Genomic DNA, 27154 nt, shown 5'->3' on the forward strand with positions numbered 1-27154 from the left:
TCCAGCTATTTGTTTCCGCATGTGGCCTTTCCAAGAGGAAGAGATGTTGGGACTTGAGGCAGCTCTGCGGATTTTGCTGTTTCTTGAAAGGGTAGCAGACCCAGTTTTGATGTGTGACCTCAGATTTTGCCGCCCTTGGACTTTTTAAGCCCTGTGCTGACATTCACCTTCAACTCCCCGGGACTCCCCAGTTAATGGGCACGCATCTCCCTCCTCCTCTCCCACAACGTACGCTCACATTCGGGCCAAATCCCTGAGTGGGGCAGGAGGGCACTCCGATACAGTGCTCAAATGGGATGTGCACCTCAACATGCCCTGTCCCCCACCCCCATGCAGGTTGGCACATCCTCAACACAGTCCACTACATCCCCCAGGTAAGCACACCCCGTACACACAGTCCACCTCAACACTGATTCACATTGGCCAACAAACATTCTGACAGTTCCCTACAATTATTCCCCCCGTCAACAACCCTAAAATGTTCTGGATGACAAGAGTTGCTTAAAGTCAGCTAAGCCAATTTGGTTCGTGTGACAACTGTAGAATCCAGTTTGGCCCAACGACGTTTTCCAGGTACACCACATCAACTGCATTAACCTCATCAACCCTGTCTGATATTGCCTTGAAAAAACACAAATAAAATGTACAATGTAAATACACATTCCTGTTTTCAATCCACTGTCACACGTATTGGAAGAGACTCAGAAATGACTGCTTGGCACCAAATGATGATGGGATCTGAAGACTTACCAGTTGATGCTAATCCTTTGGAGATGCAAGTGAGGAAGACCAGCAGAAGCAATGTGACTTGGTGTGGTCTGTGGCTCTTCTGCCCCACCATCAAATTGCACATTTTTCAGCCCAATTATCTGAGGCGAGTCTCCAGAAGTTTCAAACTGCGCCAGGAAGAAAGAAAACAGAAAAGTTTTAAATATACCAGTTAAGTTCAAAACAAAAAAAAAGGAAGAAAATGTAAACTTTCCAAGACTGTGGAATGTCCCAAAGTCAGATCAACTACTCATGAAGTGTCGTCACTGCTATAAAGCCAAAAACACAGCAACCTATGAGCGGACAGAAAACTTTTCATATAGCCACACAATGATTAGATGATCTGCTTTAAATCTTTTATTCCTTGTGTCATAAATATTGGCCAAATCTCTGTAGTCTTTCCACAAAATAATGCCTGGGATTCTTAATGTCCACCTGAGAGAGTAGACAGACCCTCAGTTTAGTTGAAAGACAGCACCTCCAAAAAAAAACAATGCAACCCTTGCCCAGAATTGCTTTAGTAGCTCAGCTATATTAAATGCTGAAGTGCCTGGCGTGGCACCTGAATCCAGGCCTCCCTCGATTCAGCAGCGAGAGTGCGCTACCACTAAGCTACAGCTGCCTCAAATAGCCACAGTCACTGATTTCGACAGTCACTTTGTGCAGGACTCATGGAGCTACAGTGAATGATTATTCAAACATCATGCAGCTGAATTACCAAAAAAGCAGCAAGCTGCATTAACATCACAGCTCCAAGGTTCTCTCAAGCCTGGACAACTTCAATCTATTCCCGGTCAGCCGGGAATGTGAATCTTTCACTTTTCATAAGATGGAGCTCATATAAAACCATATTTGTACCTGTACCAAGTCCTACTTGACCATTACCTCTCAGTGCCCTTCCTTGGCTCCCAGTCCCGAAATACCTTCACATAAAGTTCGTACTCTCATTCAAACGCACCCACAAACACATGCGTCCATACCGCTGTAACCTCCTTCAGTCCAGTGCTCATGGTCTCTTGTTCACCCCATCTCCTTGGTCTCAGTGCTGGCTACTGTCCCTCCAACTGCTTAGATCCTAAGCTCTGCAATTCCTCTCTAAACCTCTGCTGGGGAGGAAGTTGCAGATGCAGTGTGCCATGGAAGGAGGGCAAAGAGAAGAGGGCATATGGAAATTGTGTCAGAAATCAGAGTCTACTTGGAGGGAAGACGTGCAGAAGGAATTTGTCCAATGAAAGTGCACGGCTCAACCCTTTAAACAGGAGGACAGAGAACTAGACAGACATTGTTAAATTTTATGAATACTAAAGGACACATCTGACAGCTGGGTAAGACTTGGTTTTGTAGGGGACTCAGTTGAATGCTGCGAAGAATGAAGGGGATGGAATAAAAACAGAAGATGCTGGAAACGCTCAGCTACTTCTGTGGAGGAAGAAACAATTAGCATGTCAATTTGAGACATTTCACCAGAACTGGTGAGAGCTGGAAGCTAAAGATATGGCAGGGAAAGACTTCTAGGAGGGTGGGGAAAGAAGGAAAAGAACGAGTCCACAATAGTTATAAAGGGAAGACTCATTAAATGAGAAGGAAGGATGATAATGGGACAAGAAATTAAAGTTTAGGATAGGACGTTGTTAAGAAGGACTCTACAAGTATCAAGAAAGGGCCATAGGCTGTTTGTTTGCGATAAGGGTGGGTGATTTTGCAGAGGCAACAAGGGACTCACTCTGTTCTGAGAGTCTAAGACTCACTTCCTGTTATCTCCTATATGTTGATAGCCCCACCCACAAATTCATTGCTGCCCTCTGAGACAAACTCACATAACAGCGGAATGAATATAACTGTTAGAATGGAGTTTGTGAAGGGCATACTTAGGATCACCAACCCTCCAGAATTGTGCTGGAGTCTGTAAAAGTGAAAGCTGAACTTTTCATGCTGCAAAAATTAGGAGTCATTTTCTTTTAAAAAAAAATGACTTCACTTCCTTTGAATGTTTTTTTTTAAAGTTATAAAAAAAATTGAAGATTAGTAAAACAAAAAAAAAAATGGCCAAATTAACACACAGTCTGCTCAATCTTCCAATGGGAAAGCAGGCTGCGGTTCAGATGAATGTTTGGCAGGAAAGCAGGGCTGGGGATGATTGGAGACAGGAGGCCATGTGATAAAGTCTCCAGGAATGAATCATCCAGGCCTGATAGCCCTATTGTCCCTTAGCTCACAGGTATTTACATTCTAGAATCCAGCAAGATCACAGACAGGAACAACAAAGTTAACCAACCTTACATCTCATTCATTACCACAGAAAATGAAAAAAAACTAAAGTATTTATGTCTCTGAAAAGATCCTGTTGGTACGGTGATAGCAACAATTGAGGATACGTTGAAATTACGGAGTTTATACAGCACCATTTATAACTGACTCCATTGTAGAAAGTACAACATTGACTATCATGCTTCCTACATTACAGCATAGTCAATTCTCAATGTGAGAATTATGAGATTCTCTATTTTTAGTAATGGTCATTGAAGGGTAATATTGGCCAAACCATTGAGAACCACCCACTCCTCAAAAAGCATTATAAAGATTTTTCAATTTACCATTTCAGCCTAAAGTCAGCAGCTCTGGCTAGGGAGAAACGCAGCACGTGTCTGAACACTGGGCTCCAGGGCCCGGACTGGCACTTGAGTTCCACGCTAATGTAGGGCAAGTGAATGCAGATCTACACCAGGCTGCAAAATGACTCAATGCCCATATAACAACACTTTGCCAATTGTTGGGAGTCACAGGAACACTACCTGATTTCCTGTGCCCGGGCCAATCGGTGGTAAGCTCAGGACCCGACCATTAATCCACATACCCAGGTTAATGTGGAGAAAGTGAGGACTGCAGATGGCGGAGAGTCAGAGTCAAAAAGCGCGGTGCTGGAAAAGCACAGCCAGTCAGGCAGAATCCGAAGAGCAGGAGAATCAATGTTTCGGGCATAAGCCCTTGATCAGGAATGTGGGGTGGGGTGAGATGCTGAGAGATAAGTAGGAGGGGAGAGTAGGGTGTATTAGTGGGAAGGAAGGTTGACAGGTAGGACAGATCAAGAGGGCGGTACCAAGTTGTAGGGTTGGATCTGGGGAGTTGAGGAAACTGGTTAAGTCAACATTGATGCTGTGTGGTTGGAGAGTCCCAAGGAGGAAGATAAGGCGTTCTTCCTCCCGTTGTCGGGTAGCTAGGATGTGGCGGTGGAGGAGGCCCAAAGGATCTTTCCACAGCCGGTAGAGATTTTCCTGCACATCCAAATACCTCATCAAATGAGCTAATTGCTCTCGATGTAGTCTCCTTTACCTCGGGGAGGCAGGACACCAACTCGCAGAATGTTTCAGGGAACATCTCTGGGACACACACAACCAACAACCCCACAGCCCTGTGGCCGACCATTTCAACTCCCCCTCCTATTCAGCAAAGGACATGCAGCTCCAGGGCCTCCTCCTCCTCCTCTGCCAAATCCAAGCCACGCAACAACTGGAGGAAGAACACCTCATCTTCCGCCTTGGGACCCTCCAACCACATGGCTTCAGCATTGACTTCACCAGTATCATCATCTCCCCTCGCCCCCACCTCATCCCCGATCCAACCCTCCAACTTGGCCCTGCCCTCTTGAATTGTCCCCAGGTCTGTCTATCTTCCTTCCCATCTATCCGTTCCACCCCACCCCCCCACCTGCATCTACCTATCACCTTCCTAGCTACCTTCCCCCAAGCCCCATCTTCCTATTTATCTCTCGGCCCTCTTCCCACCCCCACACATTCCTGATGAAGGGTTTATGCCCGAAACTTCGATTTTCCTGCTCCTCGAATGCTGCCTAACCTGCTGTACTTTTCCAGGGCCACACATTTCGACCCTGGTTGATGTTCAAATCCCATAACTGCAGATTGTGGAAATTGAATTTAGTAAAATTCTGAAAAGAAGAGTCTGATGGTGACCATGAAACCATTGTCAATTGTCAGGAAAAAAAACCCTATCTGCTATACAAATGCCCTTTAGGTAAAGAAATCTACCATCCTTACTTGGTCTGGCTGACATGTAACTCCAGACCCACAGTAATATGGTTGAATCTTAACTGCCCTCTGGGCAATTAGGGATGGGCAATACATGTTGACCTCGCTAATGATGTCTGCATCCCAGGAATGAATTTTAAAACAATTAAGTTTTGTGTTGTGAAAACATCCAATTCTTTATCTTAACTTGCCAACCTTCGTTCAGGCAATAGCACTGAGTCAGAAGGCTATAAGTTCAAAGACCATGCTGAGAGACAACTACCATCTGAACACTTCAGTACAGTACATTGAGCACATTAAAATGAAACACACTGTTCTCTCAGGTGAGCAGAAGAGATTCCACAGCATTGCTCAAACAGCAGGCAAAGCTGTCAAGGTACTCTAGCCAATATTCAACCCTCAAACAGTGATAATGACTATTACTAAAGCATACCATTGTGACATTGTGAAAAGCAATACTTAAAAATACTTACTTTCAACAGATACTGCCATGAGATCGGGGTGGGGAGGTGGTCAAGAAAGATACAGTAAAGCTCCAAAAATGGTTTCCAGCAAAGAGCTGCTTCTACACAACGAAAATCCGAGAAGGATTTCACAGACACAAAATTAAGGTTGCGACATGCAAGAACCAGGAACTGAGAGAGGGATGGTGATTAAGACACAATTAAACATGATGTGGGCATAAGTACAGCCTACACAAAGTATGAGTAACCACTTGAAGTGAAACGAAGTCTGTTCTGCATTCTAAATCTCAGAGGCTTCCCACGACATAGCCCAATGCGGATTTAACAAAAACAAAATCCCCAGTTAAATTTATGAAAATGAACAATCCAACTTCTTTTTTCAAGAATTGCAATCACTTTCATCAAAACTCCCACTGATGAAACGTAAGATTAATTCCAATAAGGAGACTAAATGTGGTCTATCCAGGCACAGATTGGGCTTTGTTTTGCTGGGTTCCTCAGTGAGATTCCCACAGCATAACGTTCAAAGAGGCAGAACCAGAACATATAGTTGGATAAGCACAAAGTCTGAGCCCTGTTATTAGAAATACTGGTCCCTAGGACACAAGAATTCTAATTCATCACAAATTTGTGCCAAAGTGCTTGCATCTAGGGACGGGTTGCAGGTTAACTGTGTTGAATTCACAGCATATCTGGCTTGGAAAAGATGGGACATTGTAGATGGTGCTTTACTTAGTGTCTAACCTATGCAGTTCCAGAAGTTTGATGGAGTGTTTAATGGGTCTGTGTTGAACAGATAAAAGTTTTACTCTACATCTAACCAATGCTATAACTGTCTCGGGGTATATTTGATCTTAAAATAAGCGCACTACGCCAACAAAGTGGTGACAGGAAGCAGGTGCTGTGACTGCATCGGTTTCTCAAGATGCCCTTTGAAAAAATTTAGACTTTACTGTCATAAAGGAGTTCACTGGAAAGACCAGCGGATTTCACAGAACGCCAGCATTAGGAATGCCAGAGCTAACCAGCCACTAAGCTAACTCAGCGGGTGAACACCCTTTGGTAGAGTGCTGAGCAATACTAGTTCAGAAAAGCTGCAGGCCTAACCAGCCATTGTGTTTAATAGTATCAACTCGATCAGAGCTGGGCACTATCACTGACACTGGTCAGAGATTTCCATTGAAACGGGCATGAAAAAGGCTTCAATCTTCCAGAACTGAGAGGAAAAAAAAAAATCAATTAGGGCTCCCATTACTGACAACAGTAATTTAGCTGTGGTGAAAAGCATTCATGCAATGAATAGAAAATACATGAAATGAATAGAGAATACATGAAAATAGACAATTCTGACAATACCTTCTGTGTTAGCGTTTGAACCCCACACTAGCAATAATCCTGCCCTTTTACATTTCCTTATCCACCTTGATTTGAATCTTACATACCTACGTCCCCTTATTCTTGAACTAGCCACTGGAAAGAGTCTGTTTTCATTTACTTTAGACTCATGGAGTCTTACAGCATAGGCTTATCGTGTCTTGATTGCTCATCAAGCACCTAATTACTATGTACTAACCCTTTATAATTTTGAATGCTTCTGTGCTCATGATCTGCAGCATTAATAAAGTTCCATTTCCTCACAACCCGCAAAGTCATTCTTCCTCAAATGATACAGCAGTTCCTCCAAGCCAAGATATCACATTCTCTGCTCAGTGTGACGGCCTCGATATGGTCGAGACTTGTGGCAAATTAAATGACAGCTTTCAAAAACTTGCACAGAGCTGATTCAGAAGAACCTCGGTGTCACTTGCCAATCCCATTCTGCCAAAGTGTATTCCAGAGACACCCACTGGTTTAATGAGAGGCTCCAGTCTTGTCTCTGTAGGTGGCACATTTGCCTCAAAACTGTGGCGTTCCCAAGAAGTTAAGCCCATAAATCCACTATCTCTCCCTGAGCAGTACTGAGCGAATGTTGGATTGTCAGAGGTGCCACATTTCAGATGTGAAGTTAACTTGAGGTCCTTACTGAAGGAGGGTCACAGGACCTGAAACATCAACACTGCTTTTTCTCCACAGATGCTGCCAGGCTTGCTGATTTTCTCCAGCAATGTCTGTTTATGGTCCTTACTGACCTCTCAGGGAGACACAAGAGATCCCAAAAAGGACAGGACTGTACATGTTATTGTGCTTGACCAATGTTTACCCAGATTATCTGGTCATCACATTGGCGTTTGCCAGAGTATGCGCAAATGGGCCGCTCTGTTTCCAACATTAAAGACCTCAAAATTATTTGGTGGTGAAGCCAATCGTGAAAGGTGTTGCATAAATACAACTTGCTACCCTCCTGACTTCTGTCTGACTAATTGTGAACAAAGCCCATTCGAAAGCTGATTTATTTTGGTTGAAAAATAAATGACCCAGTTTAGCAGATCTGAATCAGAGATTTCAACACGATTTTTTAAAAAAAACCTGAAAATGGCTGTAGGTTCTGTCAACGGGTGGATCCTGAAGGTGTTCATGTGACCCTCCTTCCTCAGAATTATTGGCCTATGGCCTTTAAAAGTATTAGATACTGACAGCCAGTCAGCCAACCCAGTTTGAGAGCTGGCGCATTGACTGGGGCCTGTGCTATCGCAGAGTACAGTACATACTTTGCTTTAGTGATCTCTATCAGGCATTTCGCTTTCTTCTGGCGCTGTCAGCTTCGTCTAAAAACTTTTGCTGCAAGCAGGCAAGTTTGCCGAATTTTTTTTTAAAACAAAAGGAAAAAAATATCTCTCATCATCTCTGGCGATAAAACACACAGCTGTCAAAGTAGCCCCCAGGTTTGGTCGGGCGATATTTCGCTTACCACTCCCTCCCCCCAACCACCAAACTTTGCCCCCGGCCTAATCAGTAGACAAATGAAGCAGAAGGCGAGGCCTGGTCATGTTTTTTGTCTTGTCGTTACAGTTTGTTTGATCGAAGAAAAAAAATCGGCAAACTTAAAGCGACTAGATACAGTAATAGTTGTAGGCGGACAGGCCACAACCTGAGAATGTATCTTAAATATCCCTGAGATACTGAATCCTGTGAGCTAACCTGTAACTAAGCCCTTTAAAACACACAAAAGATGCTCCCTATTCGATCGCAATTGGGGAAATTGAGAGCAGACCCAATCGCCATTTAAAAATGGTTGTTAAAGTGTGTGTTATGATCTGGATCGAAACATTACCCTGGTTGCGAAATATTTAAAATAAACTTTCTCTCACCCGGGTGATATCACTCAGTGTAGTTTTGATTTTGCTGTATTTTGTCTGAAACACCCAGAGGGTTTGACAGCAATAACAGTGACAAGCTCTTCAGATCAATCTACTCAGACACACTCAGCTGGTTTTAATTCAGTTTGCTCCTCTCCACCGCTCTGCCCACCACCGTTGCAGTGACCCGGGGGGAAGAAGCCAGCAGCAAGCAAATTTGCAACTGAAACCGAGCTTAAAATAAAACAAAAATTTGATCATCCAGAAACTGCCCAGTCGCCGCAAAAGCAGGCCGAGCTGAAACTGACCATCCCCCCCGCAATCCAGACCGTGTTGAAATTGACTATCCTGAAATTGACCAGCCTCCTCCCGCAAATCCTGATCGTGTTGGAATTAGCTATCCTGAAATTGACCAGCCCGCATTCCCACCCCCAACCCCCCAAAGAAAAAAAAAGCCAGGCCCAGCTGAAAGTGACAAAGAAAAGACAGGATTGAAACTTACCTCCGAGTGAAGCGATCGCCCGGTTAGCAGCACAGACAGACATTCACACTGTATCCCATGGCAGACACAGGGGAGTTTCCCAGGGAAGGAGCCAGTGTATCCAATTGCAGAATGTATCCGAACAGAAGGCCGTGTATCAGAATTCCAAAATGTATCCGGCCGCCAGTGGAGCTGAGCAGGGACCGTGGATCCAATCGCACCTCCACTCCGCACTTCCTCCTCCAAACATCTCTCAGCAACTGCAGTCGTCACAGCTTCCACCAATGAGAACACAGGGTCAAATCGGTCATGTTTTGGGTTTGCGAATTCTTAAAGGAACAAATCCTCCGTCTTTTTCGCCTGTTTATCACCAGCACGTTTTCCATCAGTTTGCAACGATGACGTTTGCACAAAAGGACTGAAGTCGTCTGTGTATTTTAAGAGCATTCCACTTTAGAACACGGTGGCTGTATTTGCAACTCCGAACCAACAAGCCGGGTGCTGCTGTTTGGTGATTCAGTAATGGCCTTCTGGCTTCATGGATTCGACCCCTTCCCCACGGGCTTGAGCAGATCTTCCAGCCTGACACACCCAGAGCAGTGCTGAGGGACTGCTGGAGATGTCTAGCACTTGAGTCGACAAACCTGCCCTTTCAGGTGGACTTTAAAGCTCCCGCGTCCCTACTCGAAAGGCTTTCCACAAGTATCTATCCCTCAGCGCCCAATCACTTAAGATTAGAAAACCTGGCCATAATCTCAAGTGTTTAGCATGCTTTGCCTTCATTGCTCAGGCCATTGAGTATAGGAATTGGGACATCATTTTGTGGTTGTCCAGGAAGTTGATGAGGCCACTTTTGGAGTACTGAACTGTGTACTGTTCTGGTGGCCCAGTTATAGGAAAAATATAATACATTGGAGATGGTTCAGAAAAGATTCACTAGGATGTTGCTGGGCAGGAGGATTTTGAGTTATATGGATAGGCTGGGACTTCTTCCACTAGAGTATAAGGGGTTGAGAGGTGACCTTATAGAGGTATACAAAATCATGAGGGGCATAGATAAGGTGAGTAGCAAAGGTCTTTTCCCTAGGGTGGGGGAGTAGAGAATTAGGGGATATATTTTTAAGGTGAGTGGAGAATGATTTAAAAGGTACCTGAGGGGCAACTTTTTCACACACATGGTGTTGTTCATATGTGGAATGAACTGCCAGAGGAAGTGATAAATGTAGTTACAGTTACAACATTAAAAATACATTTGAATAGGTAAATGAATAGGAAATGTCTAGAGGGATATAGGCCAAATGCAGTCAAGTGGAACTAGTTTAGTTTGGGAGACACGATCGGCTTGGACAAGTTGGATGGAAAGGTCTTTGTGTGCTTTATGACTCTCTGACCCATTGTGTTTTGTGGGATCTTGCTGTGCATTAATTGAAAGTATTGTTTTCCTGTATTACCATGCCCTTTGAATCTTTGAGATTTTAACATCGCCCTTTGGAAGCTTTGGACACCTCCTCCTGCTGGGAATTGACAACCTTAAAGTTTAGACAAACATGTTTTCTAAAGTGTAAAATTAATTTTCTTTGCCCTGGAGAACATAGCCTAACAAAATTTACCATGTAAATAGGCAACTTAATTACAGGGGCATCAGAGGTTACTAATGGCCCTTGTTACAACCAGTCCCTGGAGTGAGGTTCACCAATTTATTACAGTTCTACACTGGATACCTCAAACTGTCAAGCTCTCATCTGAGGAGGGATATACTGGGTCTCCCTGTTCTCTCCAGCTTTGGATTGGTTGCAACAAGGGGTTAACCTGAAAAGGCTCCCTTCCTTTATTGATGCTGGAACCAAATGAAATTACGTATTGAAAAACATTATCTGTTATAAATTTAACCAGGCTTTCTTCATTCACCAAAAAGTGTTTATTAGTTACAAAAAACAAGGAAAAATAAAAACACAACACCCATACACACACACATTAGAAATGAGTTGAGATCAAAAGAGAAAAGATAAAAGCAGATGTATGTGGATCAGTCTGTGAGTTCCATGAAGAGTAGACAATGGGATCTTGTGGCAGTTATGTTGGCTGATAACAAAGTGCTGTTGTTTACAGGTTAGCAGTTGAAGGGTGGTATGGTGGCTCAGTGGTTAGCACTGCTGCCTCATAGCATCAGGGACCTGGGTTCGATTCCAGCCTCGGGTGACTGTCTGTGTGAAGTTTGCAAATTCTCCCCAGGTTTCCTCCCCAGACCAAAGATATGCAGGTTAGGTGAATTGATCATGCTAACTTGCCCATAGAGTTATGGGGGAATGGGTCTGGGTGAGTTGCTCTCCGGAGGGTTGGTTGGGCCAAAGGGCCTGTTTCCACACTGTAGGGAATCATATCTTGAGATGTGTGGCTTTGTCAGTCAGTTCCTTTTGACTCCAGACTTGCCCCTTGTCGGTTTCCCAGCAAAAAGAGAGAGAGACTTCATTTCTTTAATCCCCCGCAGTGCAGGGATGGCTGAAGGTTTTCTCATATGTGACCCTCACAGCATGCACCTTCATCCATTAGCAAACATTAGTGTTTAACCTCTGTTCATGTGTATTGTCTCATTTTTTCTCTCTCTGACAGTAACTATCACATGACAGAAATAAATCAAATCAAGTCAATCTCTAAACTCTGCCTACGTATTTCTCTCCGACTAGGTGAAAGTGAGGACTGCAGATGCTGGAGATCAGAGTCAGATTAGAGTGGTGCTGGAAAAGCACAGCAGGTCAGGCAGCATCTGAGGAGCAGGAAAATCGACATTTTGGGCAAAAGCCCTTCATCAGGAAAGGCTTTTGCCCAAAACGTTGATTTTCCTGCTCCTCGAATGCTGCCTGACCTGCTGAGCTTTTCCAGCACCACTCTAATCTATTTCTTTCTGACAGTCAAGAGATCTATAATACACTCCCAGCAATGGGATTGCTCCTTTTTGGTTTATAAGTTCTGGCCTTATGGCTTCATTTGAGGGGCTTGCTAAGATGTCATCCCTCCTTGTTGTTGTAACTGATTCTCTGATCAATATTGCAACACCTCCTCTTCCTCCTCTTTTACTTCCTTCACTGAAGACCCTGTATCCTGGAATATTGAGCTGTCAATCCCACCCCTTTCTTCAGCCATGGACAGCAATGACATAATGCGCCCATGTTTTAATTTATGTCCGCAACCATCTGCTTTGTTCATCTGACTCCTTGCATTAAAATCAATACCAACTAACCTTGCCAAACTCTCTTGTGTTTTCACTGGTCTATAATTTCTGTGCTTTCCTGGCATCCTTGCTGTTTCTTCAAATCTCCTCCTTAATGATTCCCACATTTTCCCAATGACTGATGTAGGCTAACTGGCCTATGGGTTCCCAGCCTCTTGACTACAAACATAGTTACATTGACTGATGATAGGAAGAACAATGAGAACATCACGGTATCACCTCTGAGTTCCCATCCATGTCACGCACCATTCTGACATATACCTACTGTCCCTCCGTATTTTTTTTTTGAGTCATTTGGAATTTCTTACCATCAGTAACAATGGTATCACTGTAAAGACTGCAACAGATCAAGAAAACCCACAACCATAACTAAGGATTGATAATCAGTATTGGCTTTTCAGATGGGCATAAAAATATCCATTGCACTATTTTATTTCAAAGGAAAGCTGAGGAATTATCCCTGGTATCGTGGCCAATATTTATCCTTTAAACAGCATTACAAAAGACAGATTATCAGGTCATTTATTATTCATTATCACATTTCTCTGTGTTGGAGCTTGCTGTCCATAAATTGGCTGCCCCAAATCCCCTACCTTGCAGAGGTACTACACTTGAAAAGTAATTCATTATAACAAAAAGCAGAAATTTCTGGAGAATTGTCTGGCAGCAAAAGTGGAGAGAAAACAGAGTGAACCTTTCCAGTCCGGTGACCTCTCTTTGGAGCCACTAGACCCGAAACATGAACCCTGCTTTCTCTCCCCACAGATGCTGCCAGATCTGCTGAGTTTCTCCAGCAATTGCTGTTTTTGTTTCAGATTCCCATTGTGCACAGTTTTTTGTTTTATCTTAATTAATTGTAAACTGCTTTGTAATGTCCTGAAGTCATGAGAAGTACTGTAAAAGAGCAAGACGAGAAGGAATTTCTCTGCGATTTGCTTACCTTTGGAGTTCTGTACTCCTGTGAGCAGTGAGGGTGGGCTATGGAATATCATCATGGTTGATTTGGGCAGTTTTTTTTTGTTTGATAAGGGAGCCGAGACTTCTGGGGACAATAAAGTAGCCACAAGCAGGTCAGCATGATCTTATCAGGTTGTAGTGGACTCAATTGGCCAAATGGTCCACTCCTGCTCCTATTGCTTGTGAAATCTTTTTTTTTTCTTCTAGGTGCTATATTTTAGAAGGCACTGCCGAAAGGGCAGATTATGCTTCCATTTTTCCAGACAGGAACTGGTGGTTGTGATTCTGTTATCGCCACTTACATCTCTTTTCGATCCATTGCTTGATGTTATTTACCTCATTACCACTCTGTGGCTCAAATCCTGGCACAAGCCCTGTCACAGAACTTCCCACTTGGTACTTTCTCCCACCTGCACATTTTTCGTGCTAAAATCTATTGATTTCAAATTTTTTTTCCCAGGACAGAAAGAGGAAATTGATCTGAAATGTTAGCTGTTCCTCCCTTCACAGCTGCGGTTGGACCAACGATTATTTCTAGCGTTTTTAGCTCTTTTTACAGAGCATTTGAGGGAGACAATCTTATAGCAGTAACATCACTGGGCTAGTAACCTAGATGGCCAGGCCAATGCTCTGGGAGTCCTAGGTTCAAATCCCGTCATGGCTGCTGGAGCATTGAAGCTGGTCTCAGTTATAATCATCATGAAACCATACTTGATTATTTGTAAAAGCCAAATTGTTTAGGGATAAAAGTCTGCTGCCCTTATCTAGACTGACCTACATGTGATTCCAAATCTACAGCAGCAATGTAAATAAATCTCAACTACCCTCTGCAATGGCCTAACAAACCATTCAGTTCAGGGGCAATTAGGAATGGACAACAATCCATTGCAAGAATTTTTAAAAAATGCATTTATCTTCCAAATCTGGGCCCCAGAACAAGTTATTGGGTAAATGCATTACGCTGTGAAGCAATTTGCAATGGGGAAGTGTTAGCTTCAGTCTGTGGTTTCTCTTTGTAGCAGTTTGGATGTGTTCTTTCTGCTTCTTTGGGAGAGATGAAGAAGGTTGAAGCAGAAGACAGATAACTCACCAACTAGTGCTGTCCAGTGGAGGTCATTGATAAACTATGGGTGCAGCTTGGTTTTAGTTGCATGCATGAATTTTCACAGAAAACCTCTCACAAAGCAGGTGATTGTTGACATTTCTGTATTTACTTAAACAAATGTCTAATATGATTCAGTAACCAGAAGGGTTAATCAGTCTCAACAGTCAAAAAGGCTCACACATTCTACATTTCAGTCTCGCATTGAATCAAGTCAAGAAAAACAGGGGCAAAGGGAAAGTGAAAGTAAGACAACATAGGGATTAATTTTGCTTCTCTTAAACAAATAAATGCCATCTATTAAAATGGCAAATTTGATCTCAAATGCACTTAGCATGCAGGAAATTGCATAGTTAACAGACTTTTCAATTCTATGGAGAGACATTTACAGATGAAGGAACAGAGCGAGACAATAAGATAAGTCCTTAAGTCAGATTCGCAGATGCAAAGACTGAGAGATGAAACAGAGAGGAGTCTAGAAGTTTGACACAGTTGGGTATGTGTGTACAAATAAGTGTATATTGACAGACTGCAAAGTAGACAAACGCACACTTATAGACGCAAAGAACAAACAGAGAGAGAGAGAGCGCAATGAATCCATCAATGGTTTAAACAGTCAGCCTTGCTTTTGCTTTTTTTGGAAATCTAGCCAATTCTGTTTAGGGACTGCTCATTGCTCTTACAACAGAACCTCACTAAACATTTTCTGACACATCTCGTTTTTCAGAGTAAAGGGAGGTGGAGAGAAGTGGTGGGTCAAGCTTAATGAACCCTTTCCGTCGAGGGTCAGTTTTCTTCAGAGAAAGCCCTGCAGGCAACCTCCCCTCCATATGGCGAACTGTTTCGCCCATCTGTTGTGTTCTGGTACACACACAAACACTGCAGGGTATAGCTAATGGACCGATTCCATTTCCTAGTACTCTGTAAGAAACAGAGAAGAAAATAGCTTGTTCTGATAACTCATCATAGTGAAATCAGGTGAAACCTCTTTAATTAAAATGCTTTTAAAAATGGTTTTGGTGGAAATACATACTGTAAGTAATGTTAGGACCACTAATGTGCTACGTATATATTAGATGTCAAAACAAAGGCCTGCAACCAATGAAGACTGCTCATTTCTTTGTTTTTCTCAGCTGTGTCATCCTGAATACAACAGGATGAGAGTTACTCTACAGAATTCTGCTCAAATCCCATCTCGAACATTGCTTTCACTCCTGGGCAGTAGACTTCAGAAAGGACATAATGGCTTTGAAAGAGGGGTGAATGGGCAGGTGCAGATTATCAGAATCAACTCAGGGTGAAAAGGGTAACTAAATTCAGTTTAGAATGCATCAATGTAAATGGATAAAGTATGATAAATAGCTGCAGGAGCAGACAAGTCCTGGCTCTATACAGGGCAGCACTGGGTACTAAATCTTTGGAGTGGGTTGCAGTGTTGATTAAGATAAATATTCCAATTGGGAAAAGACGAGATGCCCTGAAGGGATAGAAGCCTCACTATAAATCCTGCTGCACACACCAGAAAGGCATCAGAAATAGTAGCACATATGCACTTGGTCCACAGTGCAGCTGCTGGTTACATGCTCCCAAAGGACATTAAAATAAGGGGGCCTGGCACATTTGTATGTTACAGTGTTGGATTGTCAATATCAAGTTGCCATCCGACTTGTGGGCGAATATGCACCAGCTGATATTCATTGCCTTATCAGAGATTTTCTGACGAGTCACTCCATTCCTTTCCAACAATCACTTGATAGCCCACAGCTTGTCACTCCTGAAAAGTAACACCAGGCAACAATGCAGACATCAAACACAGAATCATACACTTTCTACTGCTCACAAAGAAAACTGCTCCATTGCTGCAATTTTAGACCATAAGACCTAGGAGTGGAAGTAAGGCCATTTGGCCCATCGATTCCACTCAGCCATTCAATCATAGCTGATGGGCATTTCAATTCGATTTACCTGCACTCTCCCCATAGCCCTTTTGAACCGTTCCGTTCAGGTTCTGACTTTGTGCAGGCACTTCCTGCGTGGTTAGGGTTAAAAAAAAATCCAGGTACCACCAAACCACTTGGGGACCACAGCAGGCCACGAACTAGCAAGAGAGATAGAGAGGAACAGATTTCCGGGGAAATTACAGAGACGTGCAAGAGCTACAGAGAAGTGATAATAGGAAGTTTTAATGTTCCTAATATGGACTGGAATATTAATAGTCTGAAGGGTAGAGATGGGGAAGAGCATGTGGAGTGTGTTTAGTACCATTTTCTTGATCTGTATGGGCAGACGTTTTACTGTCTTACATTGACAGATTTTTAGACTGAGTTGGGGGCGGGTGGGGTCAAGGTCGGGGTGTGCATGCCTGTACAATTCTGCATAATCTACCCACTGTTTTCCCACCTCATCTCGACTTGTGAGCAAAGAGGAAGGTGAGGCCTTGGGTGGCCTGTCCATGCCTGCCTAAACATAAGCTCTTTAACGGGTGATTAATTAATGACAACTTGACATTCATTTCCTGCCAAGCCTCAATTTTGAGATCTTTCATTTGTTGCTCAATTTTGATAAGTTTTGTTAATGTTTTGTCTTTAGGCAGGAGATACCTTTTCGCTTACAGATAAATAGAATTACCATTACACCATTTGTTAAATACTGTCAGGCCACCAACTAGTGGGAAAGGTATTTTGAGTAGCTTGAAAATTTTGAGCAGGCTAGGAATACTGTGACAAACAACTCACCTCCTCACTTCCTCAAGCCTGTCCACCATCTGCAAGGCACAAGTCAGGAGTGTGATGGAATACTCCCCACTTGCCTGGATGGGTGCAGCTCCAAGAACACTCAGGAAGTTTGACACCATCCAGGACAAAGCAGCACGCTTGATTGACACCACATCCACAAGCATCCACTCCCCCCACCACCGACGCTCAGTAGCAGCAGTGTACGCTATCTACAAGATGCACTGTGGAAATTCACCAAAGATCCTTAGACAGCATCTTCCAAACCCACGACCACTTCCATCTAGAAGGACATGGGCAGCAGATACATGGGAATACCACTACCTCTAAGTTCTCCTCCAAGCCACTCACCATCCTGACTTAGAAATATATCGGCATTCCTTCACTATCACTGGGTCAAAATCCAGGATTCCCTCCCTGAGGATTTTGTGGGTTAACTTACAAGATGTGAACTGCACTAGTTCAAGAAGTATTTGGAAAGGCAAAGACTGATTAGGGATAGTCAACATGGCTGTGTGCATGGGAAATCATGTCTCACAAACTTAATTGAGTTTTTTGAAGAAGTAACAGGGGACTGATGAGGACAGACCAGTAGACGGGATCTATATGGACTTCCATAAGGAATTCGACAAGGTTCCTCATGGTAGACTGGTTAGCAAGGTTAGATCTCACAGAATACAGGGAGAACTAGCCATTTGGATACAGAACTGGCTCAAAGGTAGCAGACAGAGGGTGGTGGTGGAGGGTTGTTTTTCAGACTGGAGGCCTGTGACACAAGGATGGTGCTGGGTCCACTGCTTTTTGTCATTTATGTAAATGATTTGGATGTGAGCATAAGAGGTATAGTTAGTAAATTTGCAGATGACAATAAAACTGAAGGTGTACAGTGAAGAGGGTTACCTCAGATTACAACGGGATCTTGTTCAGATGGACCAATGGGCTGAGGAGTGGCAGATGGAGTTTAATTCAGATAAATGTGAGGTGCTGCATTTTGGAAAAACAAATCTTAGCAGGACTTATACGCTTAATGGTAAGGTCCTAGGGAGTGTTGCTGAACAAAGAGACTTTGGAGTGTAGGTTCATAGCTCCTTGTAAGTAGAGTCGCAGGTAGATCGGATAGTGAAGAAGGTGTTTGGTATTGTGAGAGGTGCTTGCGAAGGTTGTTGTTTCTGTAAATATCACAAGGCTGAGTCATTGGGGGGCATTATATGTTAAGCTAGGTATGCTTGCACAAACAATTACAAGTAGCTGCATCTTGCTTCTGCAAAACTCGCAAGGCGGAATCACAAAGGTGTAGACCAAGGAATAACTAAACGAAAAGGGAGGTGGTCGACTGGTAGAGGCAGATGTATTGACATGACAGTTGCAATTGTCACGCACATAGGGAGTTAGTATGAACAAGATAACCAAATAAGACCCAGTGTTGCATCAGCAAAAGTAATAAGACCCAGCTGTCAAGGGGGGGGTTTGCACGCCAACAACAGGCCACAGACAGATGTGGCAAGCTGATTAGATTAGCAGCTGCACAGAGCAATACAACTATCAGATATGAAGTAAAAGGGGAGTAACGAGAGACTCAACTGAACTGTATAAATTGTAATGTAACCTCCTGATCGATGTGCTTACTTTGTGGTCACCCAGCTTGCAAGACCGTATGAATAAAGACTACTTCAGAATTTGACTCGGACTGAAATTATCAAACAGTGTGCTTCGTTTCTCACAATATGCTATCCTTTATTGGTCAGAGTATTGAGTACAGGAGTTGGGAGGTCATGTTGCGGCTGCACAGGACATTGGTTAGGCCACTGTTGGAATATTATATGCAATTCTGGTCTCCTTCCTATCAGAAAGATGTTGTGAAACTTGAAAGGGTTCAGAAAATGTCTACAAGGATGTTGCCAGGGTTGGAGGATTTGAGCTACAGGGAGAGGTTGAATAGGCTAGGGATGTTTTCCTTGGAGTGTCTGAGGCTGAGGGGTGACCTTATAGATGTTTATAAAATCATGAGGAGCCTGGATAGGGTGAATAGACAATGTGTTTTCCTCGGGTTGGGGGAGTCCAGAATGAGACGGCATAGATTAGATTTTTAGATTAGATTAGATTACTTACAGTGTGGAAACAGGCCCTTCGGCCTAACAAGTCCACACCGACCCGCCGAAGCGCAACCCACCCACCGAAGCGCAACCCACTCATACCCCTACATTTACCCCTTACCTAACACTACGGGCAATTTAGCATGGCCAATTCACCTGATCTGCACATCTTTGGACTGTGGGAGGAAACCGGAGCACCCGGAGGAAACCCACGCAGACACGGGGAGAACGTGCAAACTCCACACAGTCAGTCGCCTGAGTCGGGAATTGAAGACGGGTCTCTAGTGCTGTGAGGCAGCAGTGCTAACCACTGTGCCACCGTGCCGCCCACATAGGTTTAGGGTGAGAGGGGAAAGATATGAAAGAGACCCAAGGGGCAACCTTTTCATGCAGAGGGTGGTGCGTGTGTGGATTGAGCTGCCAGAGGAAGTGGTGAAGGCTAGTACAATTGCAGCATTTAAAAGGTGGATGGGTATATGAATAGGAAGGGTTTGGAGGGATATGGGCCGGGTGCTGACAGGTGGGACTAGATTGGGTTGGGATATCTGGTCGGCATGGACGAGTTGGGCCAAAGGGTCTGTTTCTGTGCTGTACATCTCTATGACTCTAAGACAGCTCACCCTTCTCAAGGGCAACTTGAGATGGGCAATGAATGCTAGCCCAGCCACATAATGTGTAAAAACAATGAGTAAGTCGGGATGGGGGAGGGAGGGGTGAGGTTGATAATTGGTACAGCAGAGAAACCCAGAAGGATACCGTGCTTGAGCTTTGTGAAGGAGAGAGGAGTGTGCCTTCCTCAATGGCTTCCTTTCCCTATTGCCTAACTCCCTCACCAAAGTCTTCCCCAGTGCATGTGTGTGTGTATGTATGTGTATGCGTGCTTCTTCCTCCATCATGACCCCAGCCCCTCCAGGCCTGGTATGAGACCACCAGTACCTGCCTGGTGCTTGATCTGGAATTTTAAGTTGGGGACTGCATACTGTCCTAGTCATGGGCACTGCTGTCACCAGCACCACCGCAACATAGAGAAGTCATCCTGTAAAGTCGGCATCCAACCAAGTGAAGAGCAGAAATCCCATCTCCCACTAGTTGCCTCTTGCTGTGACTGTAGTGCAGCTGATATTGGTGGAGATGAGTTCCTACTGAATCTTCAGAGAGCTGGGTGGGAAACCCTGCCTTTCAATAAGTCCTGTCCCATGTCTGTGGCTTAGGGAGCCAGGAAGTTTTGCTGGATCTGGTTTTGAGTACTGGTTTGGTCAATGCATCAAATGTCCCAGGGAAATATGCAGCCAACCGTGATCATAATGTCATAAGCTTTTGATTAGCTGTGGAAATGGAAAGAAAAAGCAAGCCAAGGGAAGTATTTCATTGGAACAGGAACAATCGTAGTGGATTGAGAATGGACATATCCCACATAAATTAGAATCAAAGACGGGCAGGGAAAATTATAACTGGAAAATGGGCTGTCTTTAAAGAAATATGTTTGAGGTAAAATCAAGGTACATTCCCACAACCTGGAAAGGTAGGGCATCCAAAGTCAGATCTCCCTGAATGCCCAAGGGATAGAACATATAATGAAGCAGAAAATAGGGACAAAAATGACATTGTCTGGTTAATAATACGAATGACAACTGACTCAATATCGAACATTCAAAGGTGAAATGTGAAATTAAATCAAAGAGGCAAAGAGAGAGTGAGAGATGATGCTCTTAGTTAACATAAAAAGGCAATCTAAATGTTTCTACAGGCATATAAATAGTAAAAGAATGGCAAGATGAATGATGAAGCTGATTAGGGGCAAAAAGGGGACCTACACATGGAGTCAGAGTACATGGCTGAGGTACAAACTGAACACTTTGTTTCTGTCTTTAACAAGGAAGAATATGCCACCTCAGTCATTGCAAAAGAGAAGACAAGTGAGGTATCAGGTGCACTAAAAATTGATACAGTGGAGGTGCTAAAATATTTGGCTCGATCTAAAGTTAATAAGCACCAGAATTGGATAAGCACCAGGATAAAATATTTTTATAGGTGCGCCATCGAGAGCATTCTGTCTGGATGTATCACTACCTGGCATGGCAACTGTACTATTCAAGATCAGAGATGGTTACAGAGAGTGGTGAACTTGGCCCAGACAATCACAAAGGCCAACCTCCCATCTATAGAATCCATCTACCAGGCCCGCTGTCAAGGAAAGGCCGCCAGCATTCTTAAAGATCCATCCCACCCTGGCAATATTTTTCTACAACCTCTATCACTGGGGAGAAGGTACAGAAGCCTGAACACATGCACCAGCCGGTTTTGAAACAGTTTTAACCCTACTGTTGTTAGAATACTGAATGGACTCACAAACTCTTAACATTCGCCTGTGTTTTTGTTTTTGCTGCTGTTTACCTATTTATTTACTTATCTATGCTACTTAACTCTGTGATCTGCCTGTATTGCTTGCAAGACAAAGCTTTTCACTGTCCCTCGGTACACGTGACAGTAAATTCAATTCATTCATTCATGCATATGAGGATGCTCAGGGAAGTAAGAGTGGAAATTATTCAGGTGCTGGCCACAATATTTCTATCCTCTTTAGATGTGGTAGTGGTTTCAGCGACTGGAGAATTGTAAATATTATACCCTTGCTCAAAAGAAGGTGCAAGGATAAACCCAGCAACCACAGCTTAACCTTGCTGGTCGGAAAAGGTTTAGAATCAATTATGTGTGACAAAATTGATCATTGTTTGAACAATAGCACATTAATTAAGGAAAGAAAGCAAGTATTTCCTAAAGGCAAATTGAATAGATCTTTCTGATGATATATCAGAGAGGGTTGGTGAAGTTAATGTGACTGACATAGTATAAATGGACTCTCAAAAGTTGTTTGATAAAGTGGCAGAGAATAAGATTGTCAGCAAGGCCATGGAATAAATGAAAGTGGCTAAGTGACAGGAAACAGAGTGTAGTGATGAGCAGTTTATTTCAGAATCAGGTAGAGGGGCACAGTGGCTCAATGGTTAGCCCTGCTGCCTCTCAACAACAGGGTTTGATCCCAGCCTCAGGTGACTGTGGGGAGTTTGCACTTTCTCTCTGTGTGTCTACAATGGTTTTCTCCTGCAGTCCAACGATGTGCAGGCTAGATGGATACATGGTTACAGGAATAGAGGTTGGTGGGTCTGGATGGGATGCTCCTCGGAGGGTCGATGTGGATTCGATGGGCCGAATGGGATTTTCATTTACAGTGGATTTTCTAGGCTGATTAGTATGAGGACTACTGCTTTTCTTGAACTTACTAGATTTGTGTGTGCAGAACCATCTAACAGGTTTGTCAGCCAAGTCCAATCTGGGAATAAAAGGGACTGTGGTAGGAGGGATACAAATTTGACTGGATGGCAAGATGTAGAAAGAAAATGTATTTTTTGGATTTGCGGTACATGTACAGTTGGATTAACTAGGGATAAGTGCGAGAATTACTGAAGATGTTCAAGGTGTGGATGTGGAACTTGCTACGTTCTTCTTGTAGGGAGCTGGTATGGACTTAACAGGCTGAATGGCCTAAGGTTTTGATGTAACTAATCTAAAATTCTATGATTTTAACCACAAAGTCAGAGTGCATAGACTAGGCTTGTACTCTCTGAAATAAAGATGATTAATGTATAATGGATTTCAGGTATTCAAAGTGCTTGATGAAATTGATAAGGTAGGTTGAAATAAACTATTTTGTCTACAATGTAGAACAAGGGGCTTATCCTGAAAATTAGAGACAAGCCATTCAGAGACAATCTAAGAGAAAACTTCTTCCATAAAATGGGTCATGGAAATCTGAAACTCTCTCTGCCAGAAAAAGGTATTGAGGTTGGAGGAAGAGGGAATCAATTTAACAATTCGCAACAAAGATGTTTTGTTGGGCAAGGATATTAAAAATGTTGAAACCAAGGCGGCTAATTGGAGTAAGATACAGATCAGTCATGAACCAACTCAATGTCGCAACAGGCTGCACCTCATCCTATATTTAGACATGACCCGCCTTTCACAATTGTGTACTGACTCTCTCAAGCTCCATCTTGACAATTGCTCAGTCACTCTGTCCTTGGCAACAGATTCTGATAATTTCTACCACAACTGATAGCTCTGTCTCTACTAGATTTTTTTCTATCCTTTGTCCCATCTTACACAAGAGTGACATTTGCAAATTTCTACTGCAAAGGCACAATTCTGTATCTGAAGAAGAAAAGGGAAAGGAATAGTAACATTGAAAAACAAGATGATCTATAGTGAGTAGACCTGAGTGCTGTGTTCTAATAAGAGGCTTATTCAGCATAAACATTAGCACTGTCTCTCTCACTGCAGATGCTTCCTGATCTGTTGAGCTTTTCCAGATTTGTTCTTATTTCATACATTCAGTGTCTGCAGTATTTTGCTCTTGTCAAGATACTCTTAATCAGATATATCCCAAAATCATTCAGGTTTATTGTCTCACCATAATGCAGAATGCCAGTCTGTACATCATTGGTTGTAAAACATTCTTTGGTGTTTCTCCTGATGTGCCTATTTGGGGCGTATCCCTAACTGAATAGCAAAGGCATGCAGTCTCTTACCAGCCTGTCCTGTTCTCTTTATTTAGGTCATCTATAGCCTTTCGGTAATCTCCTCAGACCTGTTTTGTTACCACTGCATCATGGCCCATCCCAAAAATAAATACTCCCCGTGCTAATCGAGTAACAAACGACAATGACTGTGACTGTCAGGATTTGGTGTGGACTCCCATGGCTTGGAAGCAGACAACTAGGTGTGGAAACAGTGGTGGGGGAGGGGGGAAAGGAATATTTCTGTAAATGCGATTGGAAGGGAGAATCAAGTGGGGAAGTGGTGGAGCAGGAATGGCAGGAGTTTTGGGGTTAATTCTTGAGGCACAGTAGACACTCATCGCAAAGATGAAGAAATATGCCAAAAGGAAAATGAGGGCTTATGCCCGAAATGTCGATTCTCCTGCTCCTTGGATGCTGCCTGACCTGCTGTGCTTTTCCAGCAACACGTTTTTCAGCTCTAAAAGGAAAATAAGGCAATCATGGCTGACAAGGGAAGTCAGGGTAGCGTGAAAGGAAAATAATAAAAACATACAATGTGGTAAATATTAGTGGGAAGCCAGAGGAATGGGAAACCTTTAAATATCAGCAGAGGATAACAACAAAAGCAATAATGGAGAAGGTGAAATATGAGGGTAGACCAACTAGAATTATGAAAGAAGATTGCATGAGTTTTTTTTAGATATTTAAAAAGAAAGTGTGGACATTAGAACACTGGAAAATGAGACTCAGCCTCTGTGTGAAGGAACCGAGATGAGGAGGGATTTCCTCAGCCAGAGGATGGTGATTCTGTGGAACTCATTGCTACAGAATGCTGTGGAGGCCAAGATCGATTCTTGGTTAGTAAGGGGATCATTGGGTACAGGGAGAAGACAGGAGACTGGGGTTAAGAAACTTATTAGCTGTGATTGAATGGCAAAGCAGACTCAATGGACCAAATTGTTTAATTCTGCTCCTGCATCTTATGGTCTAATAACAAACATGTTGACCATTTACATTCCATTCAGCGACTCCAATTTCAAACAAATATAGTCTTCATGATTCATTTTTCAGAGAAATTGCATCTATCATTTTGGTGCCTTAATGTGTGCATGTGTGGAGGAATTGTGAAGAGTTGGGGAATGTAAGGTGATGGGGAACAAAGATGCCTTGATTAAGATATAATTTTATCCAAAACCTTGCTTTGTGCAAATGCTACTTCAATAGAACTTTGCACATCAATAAATTAATGGGGCAGTAAATGTCAGCATGTCCCAGTTCATAACTCTCTGACTTACAAGTCCCAGTCCACTGGTATTAACCCTGAATATAGCTTCAAATTCACATTACAGTACTGAGGTGTGCTGCAATATTGGAGGGGTCATTTTTTCAGGTACGGTATTAAAAGTATATTAAACATATATCAAGAACTGCAGATGTTGTAAGTCAGAAACAAAAACAGAAGTTGCTGGAAAAGCTCAATAGGTTTTGCAGCATCTATGAAGAGAAATCAAAGTTAACATTTCTGGTCTGGTGACCCCTCCTCAGGACTGATGGCAGCTAGGAAAATGTCAGTTTATATGCAGAAGATATGGTGAGGGTAGAGGGTAAAGAGTAAACAATAGGTGGGGATAGAGCCTAAAGAGAGAGAACAGTGGCACAGTGGTTAGCACTGCTGCCTCACAGCGCCAGAGATCCGGGTTCAATTCCCGCCTCAGGCGACTGACTGTGTGGAGTTTGCACGTTCTCCCCGTGTCTGCGTGGGTTTCCTCCGGGTGCTCCGGTTTCCTCCCACAGTCCAAAGATATGCAGGGCCAGGTGAATTGGCCCTACTAAAATTGCCCGTAGTGTTAGGTAAGGGGTAAATGTAGGGGTATGGGTGGGTTTCGCTTCGGCGGGTCGGTGTGGACTTGTTGGGCCGAAGGGCCTGTTTCCACACTATAATGTAATCTAATCTAAAAAAATCAGTTGGACAGACAAAGGAGTGAATAACAATCTGACGAGGTGAGTGAATAATTGTTAATGGAGACTGTTAGTGGCTAACAATAGGTATATAAAGGCAGACTATGTGACATAAAGGCAGACTATGTGACAACAAGGCCTGGTGTGTGAAGGTGGCGTATGGACATTGGAAAGTTCATGCCCTAAAGTTATTGCATTCAATATTGAGTCCAGAAGGCTGCTAGTTCTCCAAGTGGAAAATGAGATGCTGTTCTTCCAGCTTGCACTGAGCTTCGCTGGAACACTGCAGGAAGCCTGAGACAGAGATGCTGGCCAAGGAACAGGATGGTATGTTGAAGTGGCAGGCAACTGGAAGCTTGGGAATATTTTTGCAAGCAGAACGTGTGTGTCCTGTGAATCGGTCACCCAGTCTATCCTTCATTTCCCCAATGTAGAGCAGCAAATGCCATAGACTCGATCCATCAAATCTTGTTATCACGTAGTCTGCCATTACACACTCAGTGTTAGCCACTCACAGTCTCCATTAACAACTATTCACCCTCCTAGCCAGATCATTATCCACTCCTTTGTAGGTCCAACTGTTTTCACTCTCTGACTCTAACCCCACCTATTGTTTACACCTTACACCCTCCCCCCACTCTATCCTCTGCATATAAACTCACATTTTCCTCGTTACCATCAGTTCTGAGGAAGGATCACTGGACCCGAAATGTTAACTCTGATTTCTGTTCACAGATGCCGCCAGACTTACTGAGCTTTTCCAGCAATTTCTGTTTTTGTTGTTGTTAAAAATATATTGAATGGACAAAAGGTGTCCCATGTCATTATTATGGCGAACAGGACAGTTCATGGTGACCTGACCAATATTTATCCCTTAACTTTCAACAGACTAACTTCATCTTATTATTCAACAAAACAAAAGGATGCTGAAAATCTGAAACAAAAAGAGAAACTGCTGGAAAACCTCAGCTGATCTGACAGCATCTGTGTAGAGAGAATCAGAATTAACATTTCAGGTCTAAAGAACCTGAAGAATTGTCTATGACAACTCACAATATAGTTACATTTCTGTCATTAGAGTAGCTTTTTATTCCAGATTTTTATTGATTTCTAATGTCACTATCTGCCAAGATGGGATCTGAACCCACTTTCCCAGAACTAGGGTTCTGGATGACTAGCCCAGTGACATTAGCTTTTTTTTATTTCAAAAATATACTTTATTCATAAAAATACCTTCATATACATACATAGTCACAATCGCAGTTTGGTTCTGTACAGTAACATATGAACAAATAAACATTGGAGTGTGACTTTATCCTGCAAACAAACCCAAGGCATTTCTTACTTGTACAAGACTATATTTACATATATTTGAGGTACCGGGAGGATCTGATAACTGAATGGACCCCCATTTAACTTTGGCAGAAAGACTTCAGATGGTGGTCTTGCCCCACTGCGCCTTGGTGGCATTTACCTCAGAGCATAGTCCTGAACCTTGGAATGTGCCAGTCTGCAGCACTCAGTTGAGATCAAC

General features: G+C 43.2%; 1 protein-coding gene across 3 annotated transcripts in view; it reads right to left on the reverse strand.

The window, feature by feature from the left end:
- LOC122553817 (sushi domain-containing protein 6-like) overlaps positions 1-9268 on the reverse strand; it is a 50626-nt gene extending 41358 nt beyond the window's left edge. Inside the window, exons 1-2 of one of the 3 annotated variants that reach the window (XM_043698183.1) lie at positions 9014-9268; positions 751-896 (exon numbers count right to left, since the gene is read on the reverse strand). In XM_043698183.1, coding sequence (XP_043554118.1) covers positions 751-853 — 103 coding nt within the window. In that variant the 5' untranslated portion in view covers positions 854-896; positions 9014-9268. Of the gene's footprint in view, positions 1-750; positions 897-5284; positions 5391-9013 lie in introns of those variants that run through there. The other 2 variants (XM_043698181.1, XM_043698182.1) reach the window with 2 other exon arrangements.
- Positions 9269-27154: the final 17886 nt, after the last annotated feature.

Source organism: Chiloscyllium plagiosum, chromosome 10 (genome assembly GCF_004010195.1).
Source record: "Chiloscyllium plagiosum isolate BGI_BamShark_2017 chromosome 10, ASM401019v2, whole genome shotgun sequence".
NCBI classification, from domain to species: domain Eukaryota; kingdom Metazoa; phylum Chordata; class Chondrichthyes; order Orectolobiformes; family Hemiscylliidae; genus Chiloscyllium; species Chiloscyllium plagiosum.